Here is an 18,058-nt window from a genome sequence, read left to right on the forward strand (position 1 = left end):
GTTATATAGTATGTCATGTGCATTACGGTGTGTTATATAGTATGTGACGGGCATTACGATGTGTTATATAGTATGTAATGGGCATTACGGTGTGTTATATAGTATGTCATGTGCATTACGGTGTGTTATATAGTATGTGACGGGCATTACGGTGTGTTATATAGTATGTAATGGGCATTACGGTGTGTTATATAGTATGTAATGGGCATTACGGTGTGTTATATAGTATGTAATGGGCATTACGGTGTGTTATATAGTATGTCATGTGCATTACGGTGTGTTATATAGTATGTGACGGGCATTACGGTGTGTTATATAGTATGTAATGGGCATTACGGTGTGTTATATAGTATGTCATGGGCATTATGGTGTGTTATATAGTATGTAATGGGCATTACGGTGTGTTATATAGTATGTCATGGGCATTACGGTATGTTATATAGTATGTCATGGGCATTATGGTGTGTTATATAGTATGTAATGGGCATTATGGTGTGTTATATAGTATGTAATGGGCATTACGGTGTGTTATATAGTATGTAATGGGCATTATGGTGTGTTATATAGTATGTCATGGGCATTGCGGAGTGTTATATAGTATGTAATGGGCATTATGGTGTGTTATATAGTATGTCATGGTCATTGCAGTGTGTTATATAGTATGTAATGGGCATTGCGGTGTGTTATATAGTATGTAATGGGCATTACGGTGGGCTTATGTGTAATTGGAATGACAAAGTTCATTAAAATGTGCAATGGGCATTACGGTGTGTGATATAATGTTGGTCCATGCCCACTTTTAACTGAGCAGGAGCCTCACCTACTACAAATACTACAAATTGAGAGGGAGGGGGGGCGCGAAACATGCCCTTGCTTCTGGCACCGTGGCACCTAGCAACACCACTGCCGCCGCCTTATAGGAGACAGACACTAGAGGTACTGCTATACCTCTAGTGTTTGTCAGAACAGAAGAGTGCGGCCAGCGCTACCCGGAAGTGTGGATTTGGGTAGCGCTGGCGCGCTATTTAAAATGAACCCTTCACAAGCATGCACCCTGGCTCCCCCCTGGCAAAAAAAATATATCAATCCCATGGCATGGCAACAAGAATAATACCCCTGGCAAGAAGCATGTAACCCCTGACAACAAGTGATATTCCTCTGACAATAAGTATGTAGGTAAGCAGCAATTAAATGGTATAATATGTAATAGGCATTATTATGTTTAATGGGCATTTTGGTATTGGCATTATGTTTAATGGGCATCACAACGTATGGCATTGTGTTTTATGGGCATTACTTTGTTGGCATTATGTGTAATGGTCATTACAGTGTGTGACATTATATTTAATTGGTATTACGGTGTGTGACATTATGTGTAATGGGCATTACTGTGTACATTTTTGGCTCACCGACGGTGCGCAATGTCCCTATTTATACATCATTATCTATACTATGGCTTAATCCATGTGGCGTTATGTGAATTTTGGCTTAATCCATGTGGCATTATGGAAATTTTGTCTCATTCTTTTTGGCATCATGTGTAAGCGGCAAGTATAATAGGGTCCACTATTTTGTTGCATAATGTGTAAAAGTGGTATATGGTGTGGTACACTACACTCAAGGACACGCCCCCTTTGGAATGACCACGTCCCCTTTTAAAAATTAATCGGATGTCCCGCCACCGAGTTCTGATTGACCCACGGCCTATTCAGTCAGATATAATGGATGACCATCGAAAGCTACAACAATCGATGGTTATCCAAGTAATATTTTACTACTATCAATGGCAGGGTGCAAAATCGACATCAATGCCAACCATCGATGGCATCTGCATCTATGGCCATCCCTACTCTGCAACAGCCAAAAACCTTTACTACCCCTCATGCCCACACACCCCTATTACTGCCCTGCCTCCTGTTCTCCTGCCCCGTAACTTCCACCAGTGGGGACCCACTCACCCTGTGTTGCCCACATTCCCTTATCATGCTTTACTGCCCAGCCTCCTGCTCTCATGCACCCTTACGGCCTCCCAGTGGGAGAACACAATGACTCGGGCACCGTCCTGTACTCCTGCGCTGGCATGCTGGACGCTCGCCCACTGGCTGGAGCGCACAGTGTCCCCCACCCTCCTCTGCACCAGCGCAAAAGCTGGGTGTGGTATGGGGTTCCGACAGTCGGGATCCCGACAGTCATTAGACCGACGTCGGGATCCCGACTGCCCGGACCCAGACAGCATGGCGAGCGCAAAAAATCCCCTTGCGGGCACGGTGGCTCGCTGCGCGAGCCACCTATTCTATTCTCCCTCTATGGGGGTCATGGACCCCCACGAGGGAAAACAGCGGGTGGCCGTCGGGCACCCGGCTGTCAGCGTTTTAACAGTCGGGATCCCGATGTTGGGTAAATGACTGTCAGGATCCCGACTGTCAGGACCGCGTCTGGCACCCCAAAAGCTTTAGTCCCCCTCATACCCACACACCCCTATCACTACCCAGCTTCCTGCTCTACTGAACCGTAACTTCCACCACTGGGGAGTCGCTGAAGCTGTTTTGCCCACATGCCCCTATCATGCCTCATAGCCCAGCCTCCTGCTCTCATGCACCCTAACTCCCACCCAGTAGGAGAAGACACTGACTCAGGGCCACCGTCCTGTACTCCTGTACTGCCACGCTGGACCCTCACCCACTGGCAGAAGCTGCACAGTGTCCCCCACCCTCCTCTTTAGTCCCCCTTATGCCCACACACCCCTATCACTACCCAGCCTCCTGTTTTCCTGTGTCGTGACCTCCGCCAGTGGGGAGCCGCTGACTCAAAAACACTCTACTATACTACTGCGCACACACCTAAACAACACGCACACACAGCCGCCCCCCCCCCCCACACCTACAAATGTCACTGTACCCTCCACACTATCAATGTACATCTTACTCTGTAACCGCTTTTTAATTAAACAAAACAATACACACCCCCTTCCACATCATATTCTCTCTATTTAACACATTTCACCTATAACTCAAGTTGCAATACAGGCATCTTTAATACAATTCTAACCATATTTCTCACAATACAAACGCTCACAAATTAAGGGGGCGCAGCCCCCTCCGCCAGTGTTAAGAGCGCCCGTAGGGCGCGATAAATCACCTAATATATATATATATATTTGCAAAAAAATGGAGAAAAAGTGCACCAATGAGTAATATATAATAAAATATTTACTTGGAATAAATGCTTAGATACATCATAGTTTACAGAAAACGACTTGCCAGCATAATGGATAACAACATAACACCAGAGATAACACGGGCATACAGGTGGAGGATAACAAGCAATTCACCGCTACTGCCTATGATGATTCTATAAATATGTGATACTGCTGCTGCTGCACATGTGGTAAATCTTTATTGCATTCAAAGTGGCGGTGTGCTGGATATTTATACATGGACCTTAATGGCTTGTGTATAACGTGGGACTACTGCTGGCTGTCAGTTTTACTTGCTATATACTGTATTTATATATATATATATATATATATATATATATATACTGTGGAAAACGTATTTGCACCTCAAACGCCATTGGCGTATTAGTACTGTATAGTATCAGAACCACTCTCAGAACTCCACTTAACCTGTCTCCCTTCAATTTATTGCTCAGAAGACATCCACATTATGGCTAAAGTGTGATAATAAAGTGACTGTTTATATCTTATGAAGGAGAACCAACAAGTGACAATGCAGCAGAGGAAATCGACAGTGTTGACATCTGAATTGCCTGTAAAGGACTGACATTGTCTTGAGCCAGGGGACTTTTGTTGTGATCTAAAATTTGTTTTGCCCAAGTTGTTTGATAGATCGGTGAGAAGGACCAAACCAAGTACTATTGTTCGGCACCACAGCAGTAAAGGTTGCAGAAAAGGAAGCTTGGATCCATCCGTCCCGTTGTAAAAAGGTCAATGTCCCGGAAGTGGTTGATGCTAGAAGCGATGAGAAATAAGTATCGTTAGAAGCTCTTGTTCCAGGGAGACTGAGAGACGAATAAACCGAGATATCTAATGAAGGATAAAGGCAAAGGAAAGACTACCCTAATTATCCCCTGGCCAGACGAAGAAAGAAGAAACAGGCAGAAGATGAAAACTTTACTTTGTTCTTGTGTTTTCCCATCTCTTTTCTCCCCAAGGTGTTGCCGCTACCAAAGGGTGGATAAGGAGAGGCGGAGTTCTGACAATGACGTTTATTTTTATCTGTGACAAGCAAGCATTTAAAGGTGTTTTTGTGAATCCAAACGAATAGTGTTATTTAGGTGGAGCGATGACCCTTACACATGACTCATTGGTAAAATTCTCAAAGAAATTACTGTCCCCCGCTCTCTCAAGAAATTCTCTACATCATCCTGGAAAATTGTTTTGTTATGATACCCATCAATGTTTCTTCCATCATCTTCTATAGGTCATATGAAGGTTGTTCACCCTATTACACCCTGCGGCAAGGTTATAAAACACATGATCAATGCAGGAACACCACACTTACACACACACACACGTCCCCAAGTGTATCATTCCAGTCAGGCGTGTCTGGGCTGTGACCCTCTAACTGTTGCAGGGCCATGGTTTGGACATGCCGACAGTAAGTAAATGTACTCCCCCCATTTATTATTAATCTTGGATTAGCCATAGCGCAAAAATGATACATCCCCTCTTACTGCACATACACACACGATCCACGCTTCACAAACCTTTCATCAATGAAAATTTGTATGAAAAATTTCAATTTTTATGAAATATGGAAATTAATGCGAAATTATGAATTATTAATTGTGTAGTGTGATAGTTTTATTTGACTATCAAAGGGTGGACTGTGGAAAACGTATTTGCACCTCAAACGCCATTGGCATATTACGATCGGCCTTTACGCAATACTCAGGCGCAGTCGCGTCTTATTAGCATAAATTCACGGACAAGGACGGACGTAATGCATTAATGGCTAAATCATAGTGATATTCCTGTTTAAATGTACATTTGTGTATTCCCCAAAGTATTGGAATATGATCGTCCATACTTTATATGTAGAAATGTTGTAATTGCCGCCACAGACGCAAGGTCAGTATGGTGATTGTAATGTGATCACAATACATGACCTTAGATATATTTTAACTGTGTAATCTAGTGAATCATTATGTGGGACACCAAGGACAAATCAATTCAAAACAGGTTCTTGCCTCATGGCCAGAAACAAAGGGAGTATCTAAAGGAAGATGCCCCTGTGGACAGGAGGGCCAATAAAGAGAGGCCCAGTCTCTTTGTTTTAGCCAATGCCAACCAAGATTGACTTCCCCGCCCCCTTACCTGCCCCCAAAACTATACTTTATGTTTCTCAGGCTCTCTCTGATCTCGTGTACTCACCAAGAAGATGTGATCCAAGGAGGGCTCTTTTCCCCTGTCTCTGTGTCGGTAATTGTATCCATGTGTGTATGCTGGTGTTAGGATGGTATTGGGCCTGCGTTCATTTACATGTATAGTTGTTATAGTTGTTGTAACCTGTGTATCTAAACAGTATTGTGTAAGTACCATGTAAATATCTGTTACCCTTTTTGGACCATTTTCCCATATAATATACTATCTGTGATCTCAAATATAACCGTATGTCTATGTGCATCATTTCTTTATACTTATAATGGCATCTCAGATGCGAACGAAAGGTTTATGATTATAAGTGTGGATAGCGATTATAGCTGAAAGATAACCGTCAGTAACCTGAAAGTTTATATTGTGTGATATTTTTCAATATATATATTCTTAGGAGATTAGTCGTATTAGCGAGTGATTCACACGCATAGTCACATGTGGGGCCGCATTAAACATGCAGTATAGATTTATTTCTGGAGAAGCATATAGTAATGTATATAGGTTTATTTCTTATCAAGCCAGTGAACAGTCAACTTGTGGGGCACACTGTACAATGGATTCAAGAGCATTTATTCATATGCTAATGTGGTTTACAACCCTCCAAAGTGTCTGTGAATAGGAGAGCCTTTAGAACTCTGAGTTAGGTATCTGCTTACATCACTATGGTAACCTTGTTGCTAAGGGTAACGGTTTATATGTATTATAAAGGTAACAAATATAGTGTAACAATTAAGTTAGTCACCGGTTTGTTACCATAACGGTTTTTACAATACACACACAACTTTTGGTCCTTTTAATCAAGTGCAGTCCAAATTACCAGGATGTACCCAGAGGGTGCCAAATATTTCATACTTCAGTTTTACAAGGTGTAAACTCCAATTAGGAACCACTCCTCATTTCTATGAGGAAGGTGAAGTACTACCACTGACCACTAGAGGCCACTTGACACACAAATTACTCCTTTGTGTGCGAAAAGATGTCACAACAAAAAGTAAAAGCAATTTTTTGCAGGGACACTGATCTTTTTCAAACTTACTGGAGATTGGAGGTAGTAGCAGATAAGGGGTGGGGTGGAGAGTGTGTGGGCTAAAACTGTCGGTACTTGTGTAGTTTCATGGCGCCGTGATACTTCCGGGTTCTACGCTCGCCACAAACTATGTTAAAAAAAGTAACTTAACTCCATGCCAACATGGATAGTTCATACCCCCACTATCCATGTTGGCATGGAGTTGATTTCAAATAGCGTAGCGAGCCACCAAGCCCGCAGCGTGGGCGAGCGAAGCGAGCCCCGTAAGGGGACTCAGACGCACGGCGCCATGCTGGCGCCGTGAAACTACACAAGTACCAACTTGTCACTGCTCAAAGTGAAAGTACATTGCAGAAGCCGTCATTAACGAGCTTTTAACTGGTATCTCTATAACGATACATTAGCAGAAGGGACATTATATATTAAAAAATAGAGCATTCACTTTTTAATTGGGGGCATACTTGTCAGACTGAACATCACTTATATCTCCGGGGACTACTTTATCAGTGATTGGAAGTGACACGCAGCGGCACAGATCATTGTGTCATGGAGTATTGGAAATAAATATTTTTACTTCAAACATATTTTTTCGTGTAACAAAACTCACCCTGACATGCTGCGGATGCTGTGGATGCTGTGCAGAATGGATTATAAACTGTTTGTCTGTCTGAAGCCAGCATTTGACTATGTTCCGCTCCAGACAATTATGTCTCTGGTAAATTAAGTACAGCGCTGCCTTCTGCTGTATGCCGGCAGCTAAAAATAACATTTCTTCTAGTTTTCATTCCCATAAATAAAGTGACCTCATTAAATTCCTAGTATTCAGTATGCTGAAGTTTGAAAGTTTCAGACTTCAATGTTGAACAGATGTACTAGAAGAGGCGACGCACTGCAACAATACAATACACTGCAGAATGTTGGATTCCTTGTCATTTGCAGTTATTCTTATTACCGTCAGACTTGCCGAGTCCAGAGTTGTATTAAAAGCAGTGCACTGGGGCCCCTACCCACACATTCATGGAAATCATTACTTAGCCCTCCTGTGCTGTCTGTGTTTGGCTTTCAGCACTTTGATTGCTGGATAGCTCCAACTTTCCACCAATCCGCAAGCTGACATCCATTCCGGCTGGAGACAAGTAGTGAATGATGCACTTTGATTGGTAGATAGCTCCAACCCTCCACCATTCAGTGTCTTGGTGCAGCCTGGTAGGCAGGTTGGGAGTGCTGCCTGGCCACTCTGACTGGGTGTAATGCACAATCAGAGCGGCCTGACTCCCGATTAGCAGCGGAGGCACCAGCATTGGAGGCAGATGCCCTCTGCCCAGCCACCCCTGCTCAAAGGCTCTGAGAATTGTGGGGCCCTAGGCAGCAAGTCCTCTCAATCCTATGTGCCACTTGGTTCGGGATGTTGCACTAGGAATGATTGTGAGTTGTATGTAGTATAACATGGATCGACACTGCCACAAATCAGATCTCTCTCCACTTCACCTGTTGCTGCTCTGATCAGACGTCCATTACTTTATACAAGCCCAAATAGATGTGGTCTAGCCACGAATAGCTGCTAATAATGTCTAAAAATCTGGTTGGGGTACACAAAGGCCCTTATTCTGATTGAGTCAGACGGCTCCGTGTGCGGTCGGACGGCCGATGTTTGGTGTTTGCACATGTGCAGAGGTGTTTCTGTGCATGTGCGAACGCCTCACACGCCCGAACACGGCGTGAGGTCCATGCACAAAATGATTGTACGGAACCATCCGAGCAGGGGGTGAAGAGGGGCGTGAAAAGCTGTTTGGGCTCATTACCATATGCCCATGAAAACACTGGGCGTACGTATGGTAATCTGGCCGTGACGCACGTGTGGGGGACGGACATATGACATAGCCAGATGCCAGCTGCCCGCCCATATCCCTGCTTTTGCACGGAGAAATGTCTGAGTGGTCTGGAGCACTCGGTGCTGCCTGACCCCTCGGTCCAGCATTTGATGGTCGGCGACCATCGAATGATGGGGGAGGTTCCCACAGATGGGGGAGTTGTTCACATGAAAAATCCACTCGCCTTCCATTCGGTCGGCGTCTTACCGCATTCGGACAGTGTGAGCGATCCGTACAGAAGGCGGGGCTAAGAACACTCGGTTCCAGTCCGAAAATACGCATCCGTCCGATTCAACTAGAATAAGGGCCAAAGTCCTATTTGGGCACCTAAACCACTTTTTCACACATTTCGGTTTGCCATCTCAGGATACAGCGGGAAGAAGTATCTCTCCCGCGTCTAACAGGCATCTAAACAGACAAACAATTGAATTGCTCAGTTGTGTGCCCTCTAGTAGTAGCTGTAGGGGAAATCCATTAAATCACGCCCCCCTCTGCCAGTGTGAAATAGGTGGATCTTTTTGTATTTTACAATAAATGTATTTACAATAAGTACTGATCTTTTTTCCAGGTCCTGAACAGGCTGGAACCCGGGGTGGACCCGTGTGGTAGGGCAGTGTAAACGGGTATGCTGGGTTATCCAACCCGGCTCCCTTTTACCCCAGTGGGGGAGCCCAACCTCCCGACCGCAGCGTCCTGTGCTCAGTATGGAGGTTGGGCGGGGGCGTGCACAGCCTCCGCCGCTGTACGGTGCAGAGAGCAGCGGAGCCAGGGAGGAGGTGAATGGATGCCTGTGTGCGGCATCCATTCATCTCGCGGATGGGAGCTAGGGGGGTACACAAGGAGCCCGAAAATTGTGACAGTTTGAAACTCCATCTTCCCAGTTTCATTTGCCTTCTTCATCCATCCCTTAAAGCTTTCTGAATTTTTCTACTGTACTTTCTTATACAGTTAAACCTACTTGGAATAGTTTTGACGAGATCCCGCTCGCTGCGTGTGTCAGAAACTGATCGATTCGAATTCCTGCGACAGAGAAGATCAATATTGTAAATCGCATGTCTTGTTTAATTAAGTCTTTGATACTTCTTCACATCTTTTTGAAGTTCCTTTCTGAAGTGAGAACTATAAATTCTACTTCTTACAGTGGCTTCACCACTGGTTTCAAAGACCTTTGATGTTACGGTGCTGCAGAACTGGATTACGGATATGGGGGGGGGGGAGGGGGGCGCTCGGGGGCGCTAGACCTTACTGCCGGCATTTACAATTAGGAGCCTACTGACATCATTCAAACATAGGAATGGGACCAGCTACAGTATAATGAGAAGGTGCCGAAATGATCTCACTGGTACAATAGTAAATGGCAATTATTATTAATACTAATAATAAAATGTATTTACTGTACAATACAGTATACGGTCATTAGGTTGACAGTGTCTAGGCCAACAAATCAAAAAGGTTGACACATGGAAAAAGTTGACGTGCATTAGATCGATATGGAAAAAGGTGAACATGAGTTTTCATAATTTTTTTTTTAAACTGACTTGCTTCTGCCATCGCAGCGGGCATAGAGGGAGAATACAAAAGTCTGCCAAACACATAGAGCCGTGCGAGGGGACGTGGTATATTTATACGTAGTCCATGTCGACCTGTGTTGACATAGATACCAAAAAAGTGCCAAACTCAACTCATGTCGCCCATTTTTCATGTGGACATTTTGTTTTTGTTAATGTTTGACTATAGCCACCTAATGCGTGTCGACCGTATTCACGTGTCGACTTTTTGACTGTTGACCAATAGTGGAAGACCTTTTGACTGTCGAATTGACACTGTCGACCTAATGACCCTTACCCATACAAGAACCCCTCAAAATAGAAAATAGTCTAATATATATATAGATGATTTATAATACCATGATAACAATAACGTGTGCATATTGTCTAGTGTGTACGCTGAATATTGATGTGCTCTCCTGTGGGTCATCCGTCATCTCTACACGCAGCTCAATGTTTCTATATCGTCATGTTCTTAGCGGGGACCGGGTGATGTCAATGAACAATATCGTCAACAACATTGTTCAGTGTGTGTGTGTGTGTGTGTGTGTGTGTGTGCGTGTGCAGTTTGGGCCTAATTCGGACCAGTTGGCTAGGCTGTGTATACTCGCATTTTAGCGCACAGGTCGGCATCGCCCGCCCCCCACCCACACCGTCCGCATCCCCTTGCTAGCATGCTAGCATGCGGCCAAAGGGGAGACAAATCCTTCACTGGTTGCGACCATTGAATGACTTCTCTCCTCCTTGGATAAATAAGTCAGTGAAAACTGACGTTTATTTCACACGGAGATGTCCGAGCAGGCATCGGCCCACCTGCAATCCCAGGGGCGTTCCCCCTACACCAGCCGAGTGTGAAACTCGCCGAAGCCGTTCCCTCCTGCAGTTTGCACATGTGCATAAACGCGCAATCGGGGCAGGGGACGAATTTGGCCCGCTACGTGCAGTTCTGAATCAGGCCCTTTATCATTTGCTCGCGAGTTCAGTGGAAACGATATCGCACACGGAGCCTATTGTGTAGTATGTACTTAGCTATTGTGTATGGGTTTTTTGTTAGCATATACAACGTACAAATGTGACTAATTTATGCTATTTAAATAGGGGGTGCGGTCATTAGGTCGACACCATTAGTTCGACATGGGAAAAGGTCGACATGGGAAAAGGTCGACAGGTCATTAATTCAACAGGTCGTTAGCTCAACAGGTCATTAGTTCGACAGTGTCTAGGTCGACAGTCAAAAGGTCGACATGGGGTTTTTCACTGTTTTTTGAGCCGACATCCGGTATTTTATGACCTACCATCCACTAGGGCATGGTGGGAGAATAAAATAGTGCACTTTAAACTGGGTCCATGTCAACTGTGTTGACATTCAGGTCAAAAAACAGTGGAAACCCCCATGTCCACTTTTTCACGGTTGACCTAGACATTGTCGAACTAACGACCTGTCGAACTAATGACCTTTCACTCTAGAACCATGTCGACCTTTTCCCATGTAGAACTAATGGTGTCGACCTAATGACTGTCGACCATCTGCTGTAGACCAAATGATCCCAACCCGTAATTAGGTGTACGCATAACTCTGCTAGGTCCAATAGAGTTTAGGCATTTTACTTTTCCTGTATTTTTGTTATTGTTTTAGCTATTATTATTACCATCATCATCATCATTATTATTATTATTATTATTATTATTATTATTATTATTCATGCTTTCTTACATTAATTGTAATGTTTTTTCCACCTAGCTGTAATCCAAGTTTCTGAAGTTATTGAAATATTAAACTTCCTTTGTTATAAAGCAGCACACGTCCGTCCATCAGCTGCCACCTCTCTGTACATTATCCTAACAGAATGATGATTTGTCACCGTTTGTCTTCTCACAGAGCCGTCATGCAAAATAGACAAGCTGTCCGTTCATTTCTGCAAAACTGTGAAATCTATTGGGAAATGTTCATCGAAAGCCCTTCAGTCGCAATGCTGCTTCACGTGCGCCAGTCAAGAGGATTCTCTGCCAAGCAGCTGAGTCATTGTCAAATCCGATTATTAGCCGCTTACTGCCATAAATAGTAATGACGTATCATCTCGGAGACACAATGCCTCTCTGATGAGCACAGGAGAGCTGTTGTGTGACATTTAGGAAGGTATTGTAAATAGAGTACAATAATGCTTACCGAATTTTGGTGACGCGTTTCACCAGAAGAAAAACATAGTTAGGAAACGCGTGCATTTTAATAGATTTTTTTATATTACAGCCCTTGTCCCTTTCTCCCAGTTCATGCAATCCTGGAGGCCTGTTTTGTCTGCTGACATGTGGCCCTGCGTGACAGGCAGCCCACCGGACTCATTACATTGCACTGTCCCCCAGTGGCATAACTACAAATTCTATCCCCCCCCTGCCAGAAAATTTTGACAGTGCCCCTCCCAAGAAAAGTTACCCCCCCCCCCCAACCCTGCCTTACCCCTCCACTTGCCACATCCCACCGCCGCATCTGTAACTGTGGCCCGCAGATCTACTTGTCTGCAAACCTGGCGCTCCTGCTGGCTCCTGCTAATGAAAATTTACCCTCACAAAATGGTTGCCCCCTAACAGCAGACCGTTTTTAAGGAGATTTTTCATTAGAAGCCGGATCCAGGAGAAGCTCTGGGACCGCAGACAAGTAGATCTGTGGGTCCCGGCCATAGACGCGGGGGGTGGGGCAGGTCCCGGCAGGCTGCAGCAGTGCAGCACAGCGATAGCCCCGACGCCCGCACTTACTCAGTGCCTCCCCACCGCTGCGGGGTCATTGTGTTATTCCATCTCTGCAGTATAGAAACTCTGCCATCCAGTTATGCTGCCATGGCGCCACCATATGTTATTACTCTGGATCTGCCCATGTTGGCTATTTCTACAGAATTTTTCTTGGCCACTTTTAGTTCCTAATCTGCCTGCTGGAGGCACTCATAGATTTGATGTTCCTTGCATCTTCATTGCGATTGAGCATGTTACGATGGCTTAAGTGGGCATCACTGTTCGCTTGTGGATGGTTGTTACACTCGCGATGCCTCGCAGTTACATCACTATAAATGATCGCTGTTGCGATCATCAGAGTGCTGCACTCACCCAGCCCAGGAGATTGCTGGAGCCTTCAGGGCGTTAGGGAGATCTCCACTATTTCAGGGAGTCTCCCTGACGCTCATAGAGCATCAGCAAACATGACATAGCGCCTTTAAATTATAGTTGGGATTCTGTTGAAGTAAAGAAAGTACATTCTGCATAGTGAAAAAGTATTTGATTGTCTGAGATAATGAATACTGTAGGATTCTGGAACGAACACCCCTGTCATATTGATAGATTTGTTACGATAGCCCTGAAAATTAAAAATGATCTTAGTCATCAAAACAATAATAGATCTAAACATAAATTATAATTACAGGTCCTGGTAACAGTATTCAGTGACATCACTTCCACTCCAGTTTCTTGACACTTTATGCTAATACCTGGCTCATTATGCTAATTTCCCAGGCCGGGCTGCAAGAGTCGGCGGGGGAGAGCCAGATAAAGGGGACACAAATAGGCAGCGGGGGAGCCAGGAGCTAGGAGCCAAGCTACATAAAATAAAAAAAAAACATACAAATGAATGGGCAGCGAGTGATTGGCTGAGAGGTCTCTCAGCCAATCAGCGATTGCCTGGGAGAGCTTTCAACCTATCACTGGCTGCCCATTCATTTGTTAGGGGATTTTTTGTGTGCGGCTGGCTTTCCATGCCCACCTCCCTGGTCCCCTGGTCGCCGCCTCTGTTGGCCCCCCGGCCACCGCCTCTATTCCTCCCCCCCCCCCCCCCCCCGGCTACTGCTGCTGTTTCACCCTGAAAATTGGATGTTGCTATGGGCAACCAATCAGATATTATCTATTATCCTCTAAAATGTGCTAAATAAATAGTATAAGTAGAATCTGAATGGTTGCTATGGGCAACATCCCATCTTCAATGTAACCCCTCTTAGTAAATTTACCCCACACAGTCTATGTAGCAGGTAAGGCTGTGATTATATGGTGATGTCACAGAGTTATCACAGAGCAGTCACACAGTCTATGCAACAGGTAAGGCTGTGATTGGTGGCGATGTCACAGTGCAGTCATACAGTCTATGTAGCAGGTTAGGCTGTTTATTGCATGTAATGTTTTTATAGTGTGCTATTTACTATATGGTGCTATTACCTTAAGGTGCTTATAAGTGAAATAACCACTTTCATTGTTCTAGCTTTGCTTTATTATACAATGAAAGCTGATAAAGTGCTAATGTAAAACGGTGCTAGTTTGCGAGCGTTGTTTCTCACAAAATTAGTCCAACTAATTGCAATACAGTAACTGTTTGAGAAACACAAATCAAATGCAAAATGTTCATATTAATTAATAACATCGTTAATGTCTATGCAAGAATCAATATTAATGAGAACGGTGCCAATCAAATATTTTCTAATCTGTATTAATTAGTCACTAAGGAGTTTATAGTGCAGGGAGGAGGCAGTGAGCACAAATAAATGTACTTGCAGAGATCTATGTACCCAGTGGCGTAACTAGATACATGTGGGCCCCATAGCAAAAGTTTGTAAGGGCCCCTATTCATCAACAAATGCTGGAAAATGTATATAGCACATGATACTTTGACAGGCAAAGTGGGCCCCTCTCAGCTCTGGGCCCCATAGCAGCTGCACCCCCTGCACCTATGGTAGTTACGCCCTTGTATGTACCATATGTGCTGGCTGCAGGTTCCTGGGATCGAAAGCTCTGCGTCTATCACAGGTACCGTGCAGCACCTGGGACTCAGAATAGGGGTTATGCTGAATGCTAAGCCCGCCCCCATACTCCCATTGGCTATGTGTCACATGACTCTGGGGGAGGGCTTTGAGAGTAAAGCTACATGCTGTGTCCCAGGTGCAGCAGCAGCTGTAATAGACCACACAGCATATGAAACTACGCATTTAGTTCTGTGTGCGCAAGATTGCGCTCAACGCTGCACCAGACCCTCACTGACTACCATTCAGGAAATGTAATAGATTTTAAAATGTTTATTTCCACAATGTGGCTGCCTCCATTGTCATGAAAGGTGACAGCACTCCACTATGTGCGACATACAAGTGCATATATGTGCACATTTTGGTAGAACAGTCCCACTTTTAAGAGCATTGTTCTGTAATCACTCCTGTGGGCCACAATGTCCCGAGTGGGCAGTACATGTATGCGGCGTCTATTTAGTGCTGGAAGAGGTTGAGGAAAGTCCAGCAGCTGGAGCCTAAGACACGCCCCGATGACATGCGGTCACTCCACCCCCCAATAGTCACACACAAGGGGTGTGGCCTAATGAGCATGACACCACGCCCCCTTTGGCACAGGGTATAATAATGTTGTCTTTATTAAAAGCTGCTGCCAGTTGGTTACAGCAATACATACAGTAGGAGAACTCTCATTATCATTTATTTTTTATTTTTTAAACGAAATCATTTGTATGTAACACACGTGGTGTGTTCGCTACGGAACATTATTTCTCAGTGTATAATTAAAGTGTATTTTTTTAAGCACATTTAATATTATGGCCTTGAATTAATAATTGTATGGCTGTCATTATAACTGTGAAATAAATAAAACATGTTATTATATTTGATGGACAATTGTGTGTCTCATTCTGTACGGACAATGCCATGGAACGTGTATGAGGAGAGTCTGTATAGGAAGGAACATGACATTCTGTTCTACACATTGGACCATAACATACATACAGCAGTTTGTTGGACAAGGTTACGGAAGAATATTGTTATCGGGATTATTTTGATCACGATGATGATGAAGATGAGGAGGAGGATTTATTTATAGGGTACCACAAGGTAATTTCACACTGACAAATCTATAACATTAGAAGAGGTTGTGGTGCACACGGGACCAAGGGACCAAACGCGCTGCCTCGGTGTCATCATTGACTCCTCCCTCTCTTTCACCCCCCGCATTCGTGCTCTCTCACAGTCTTGCCGCTTTCACCTACGCAACATCTCACGCATCAGACCATTCCTCTCCACTGACGCGACCAAAATTCTCATTCACTCTCTTGTCATCTCTCGCCTTGACTACTGCAACATCCTTCTCTCTGGGCTACCTCTCACCTGCCTCGCACCTCTCCAAACCATTCTTAACGCTGCTGCTAGGCTCATCTTCCTCTCCCGCCGCTCTACCTCCGCCTCCCCCCTCTGTCTATCTCTTCACTGGCTCCCCATTCCTTTCCGAGTTCTCTTTAAACTCCTCACCACCACCTACAAGGCTCTCTCCTCCTCCACCGCTCCTTACCTCTCTTCACTGATCTCTATCCACACTCCCTCCCGTCCTCTTAGCTCCATCGCTGACCGCCGACTGACCTCTCACCTAATCACCTCCTCCCACTCCCGTGTCCAAGACTTCTCTCGCGCTGCCCCCCTGCACTGGAACAACCTCCCGCCACCCATCAGGCTTTCTGATTCCCTTACCTCCTTCAAGCGCTCCCTCAAAACCCACTTTTTTCGACTAGCCTATCCCTCCTCCTAACCTCTTTTGATCCTCCTATCCTGCCTCCGTTCCCCTCCTTCCTACTTATCCTGTTGTTTTTCGTTCGTCCACCCACCTATTGTTAGTATGTTAACTCTTATGAGTAGGGTCCTCCTGCCTCACGTACTCACCCTACCTCTTTACCTCACCTGTCCTCCTGTCCTGTTCTTCCCTTCCTCTACTTCATCTTCAGTCTCCTCGACAATTTTGACACCTACTTCTGAACTGATGCTGATTTTATTTCTACCAGCTATACCCCTATTTATACTGTATTTTTCAACACACCCTGTACGTTACCTTGTCATTTGTTTGCTATGTACGGCGCTGCGGACACTTTGCGGCGCCTTATAAATAAACGTACTACTACTACTACTATGGGGTCCGCACACCTTGCACCCATCAATTATACTCCACGACTTCAGAGTCCCAAATCGCCGAGCATCTTGGTGGCCATTTTTCCCTGTGATTTCTCATGGAGATGTCACCGAGAACATGGACAGGAGCCAGTGGCGGATTACCCACGGGGCGTCAGGGGCGGACGTCCCGGGGGCCCCCACACATTCCAGGGCCCCCATACCCGCAACCCCACTGCTGCGGCGGTGGCGGGTGGCTGGTAGGCAGCGCAGGACGGGCAGGGGGTCTGTGCAGTGGATGTGAAGTTAGCGGCGGGGTCCCTGCGGCGGATGGGAACTAGTAGTTCCCATCTGCTGCAGGGACCCCGCCACTGACTTCCCATGTGCTGCAGATATCCCATGCTGCTCCAGTCCCCACAGTGCCCAGGTACCGGGGGGGGGGGGGGGGGGTGTTTGTGGAACCTGCCTCTGACAGGGTGGGGGGCCTGGACCTGCCCTGACGGGTGCCATGAAAATCGAGACATGCGCAGCAGACAGGCACATAGCCAGCATCTTATGTGCTGCCAAAGAGCATGGGGCCCACACAGAGCCGGGGGTGGTATGCTGGCCCAACAGTCGGGATTACGATGGTCAGTATATCAACATCGGAATGTTGGCTGCCGGTATTCTGAGAGATGAAGCCCCTTGAGGGTTTGCTAATGGCTCAGTGACTCGCTGCACTTGTCAAGGTTCTATTTTCCCTCTATGGGGGTCGTGGACCCCCATGAGGGTGAATAGCCTCTGTCAGTCAGGAACCAGACTGTCGGCCATTTTATTGACCGTCAGAATCCAGACTGTCACTCCATCATCCGGCACCCCACGGAACCTGCTCATGGGCCCTCTACTCTCTTAGGGCCAGATGTGTCAAGCTTCAAAAAGTGATAAAATGGCTGATTGTTTATCACTCTCCAATCAGCTCCTAACTGGCATATTGCTGGCTGATTGACTGGTTGCTTATCACTATCCATTTTACTGCTTTTTTGAAGATTGATGCATCTGGTCCTTTAACTCCTACTTACTTTCAATTACTCCTCTCTGAGATACAGTACGCCTAGAGAGGCGACACTTTGTCAGCCTTTGTGGGTGGGCGATCGAGTCCATTCGCAGGTCCATATTTTACCACCTATTGAACATACTTGCCTACCTTAAGTATCTCCTCCCAGGGAGAAGCCCGGAGAGGAGACTCTGCAGCTTTTCCAGAGGGCGGAACTTGCTGTCACTAAGCCCTGCCCAATTCCTGTAAATGTGGGGATTTGCGGCTCATCAGGGAGGGGGTTGTA

The 18,058-nt window shown here is 45.5% G+C and overlaps 1 protein-coding gene across 1 annotated transcript in view; it reads left to right on the plus strand.

Annotated features, from left to right (window-relative positions):
- ADAMTS12 (ADAM metallopeptidase with thrombospondin type 1 motif 12) overlaps positions 1–15,405 on the plus strand; it is a 405,749-nt gene extending 390,344 nt beyond the window's left edge. Inside the window, exon 22 of the mRNA XM_083151803.1 lies at positions 11,723–15,405. Coding sequence (XP_083007929.1) covers positions 11,723–11,862 — 140 coding nt within the window. The 3' untranslated portion in view covers positions 11,863–15,405. The remainder of the gene's footprint in view (positions 1–11,722) is intronic.
- The last annotated feature ends 2,653 nt before the right edge of the window (positions 15,406–18,058 follow it).

This window comes from Crinia signifera, chromosome 1 (assembly GCF_055691185.1).
Source record: "Crinia signifera chromosome 1, ASM5569118v1, whole genome shotgun sequence".
In the NCBI taxonomy this organism is placed as follows: domain Eukaryota; kingdom Metazoa; phylum Chordata; class Amphibia; order Anura; family Myobatrachidae; genus Crinia; species Crinia signifera.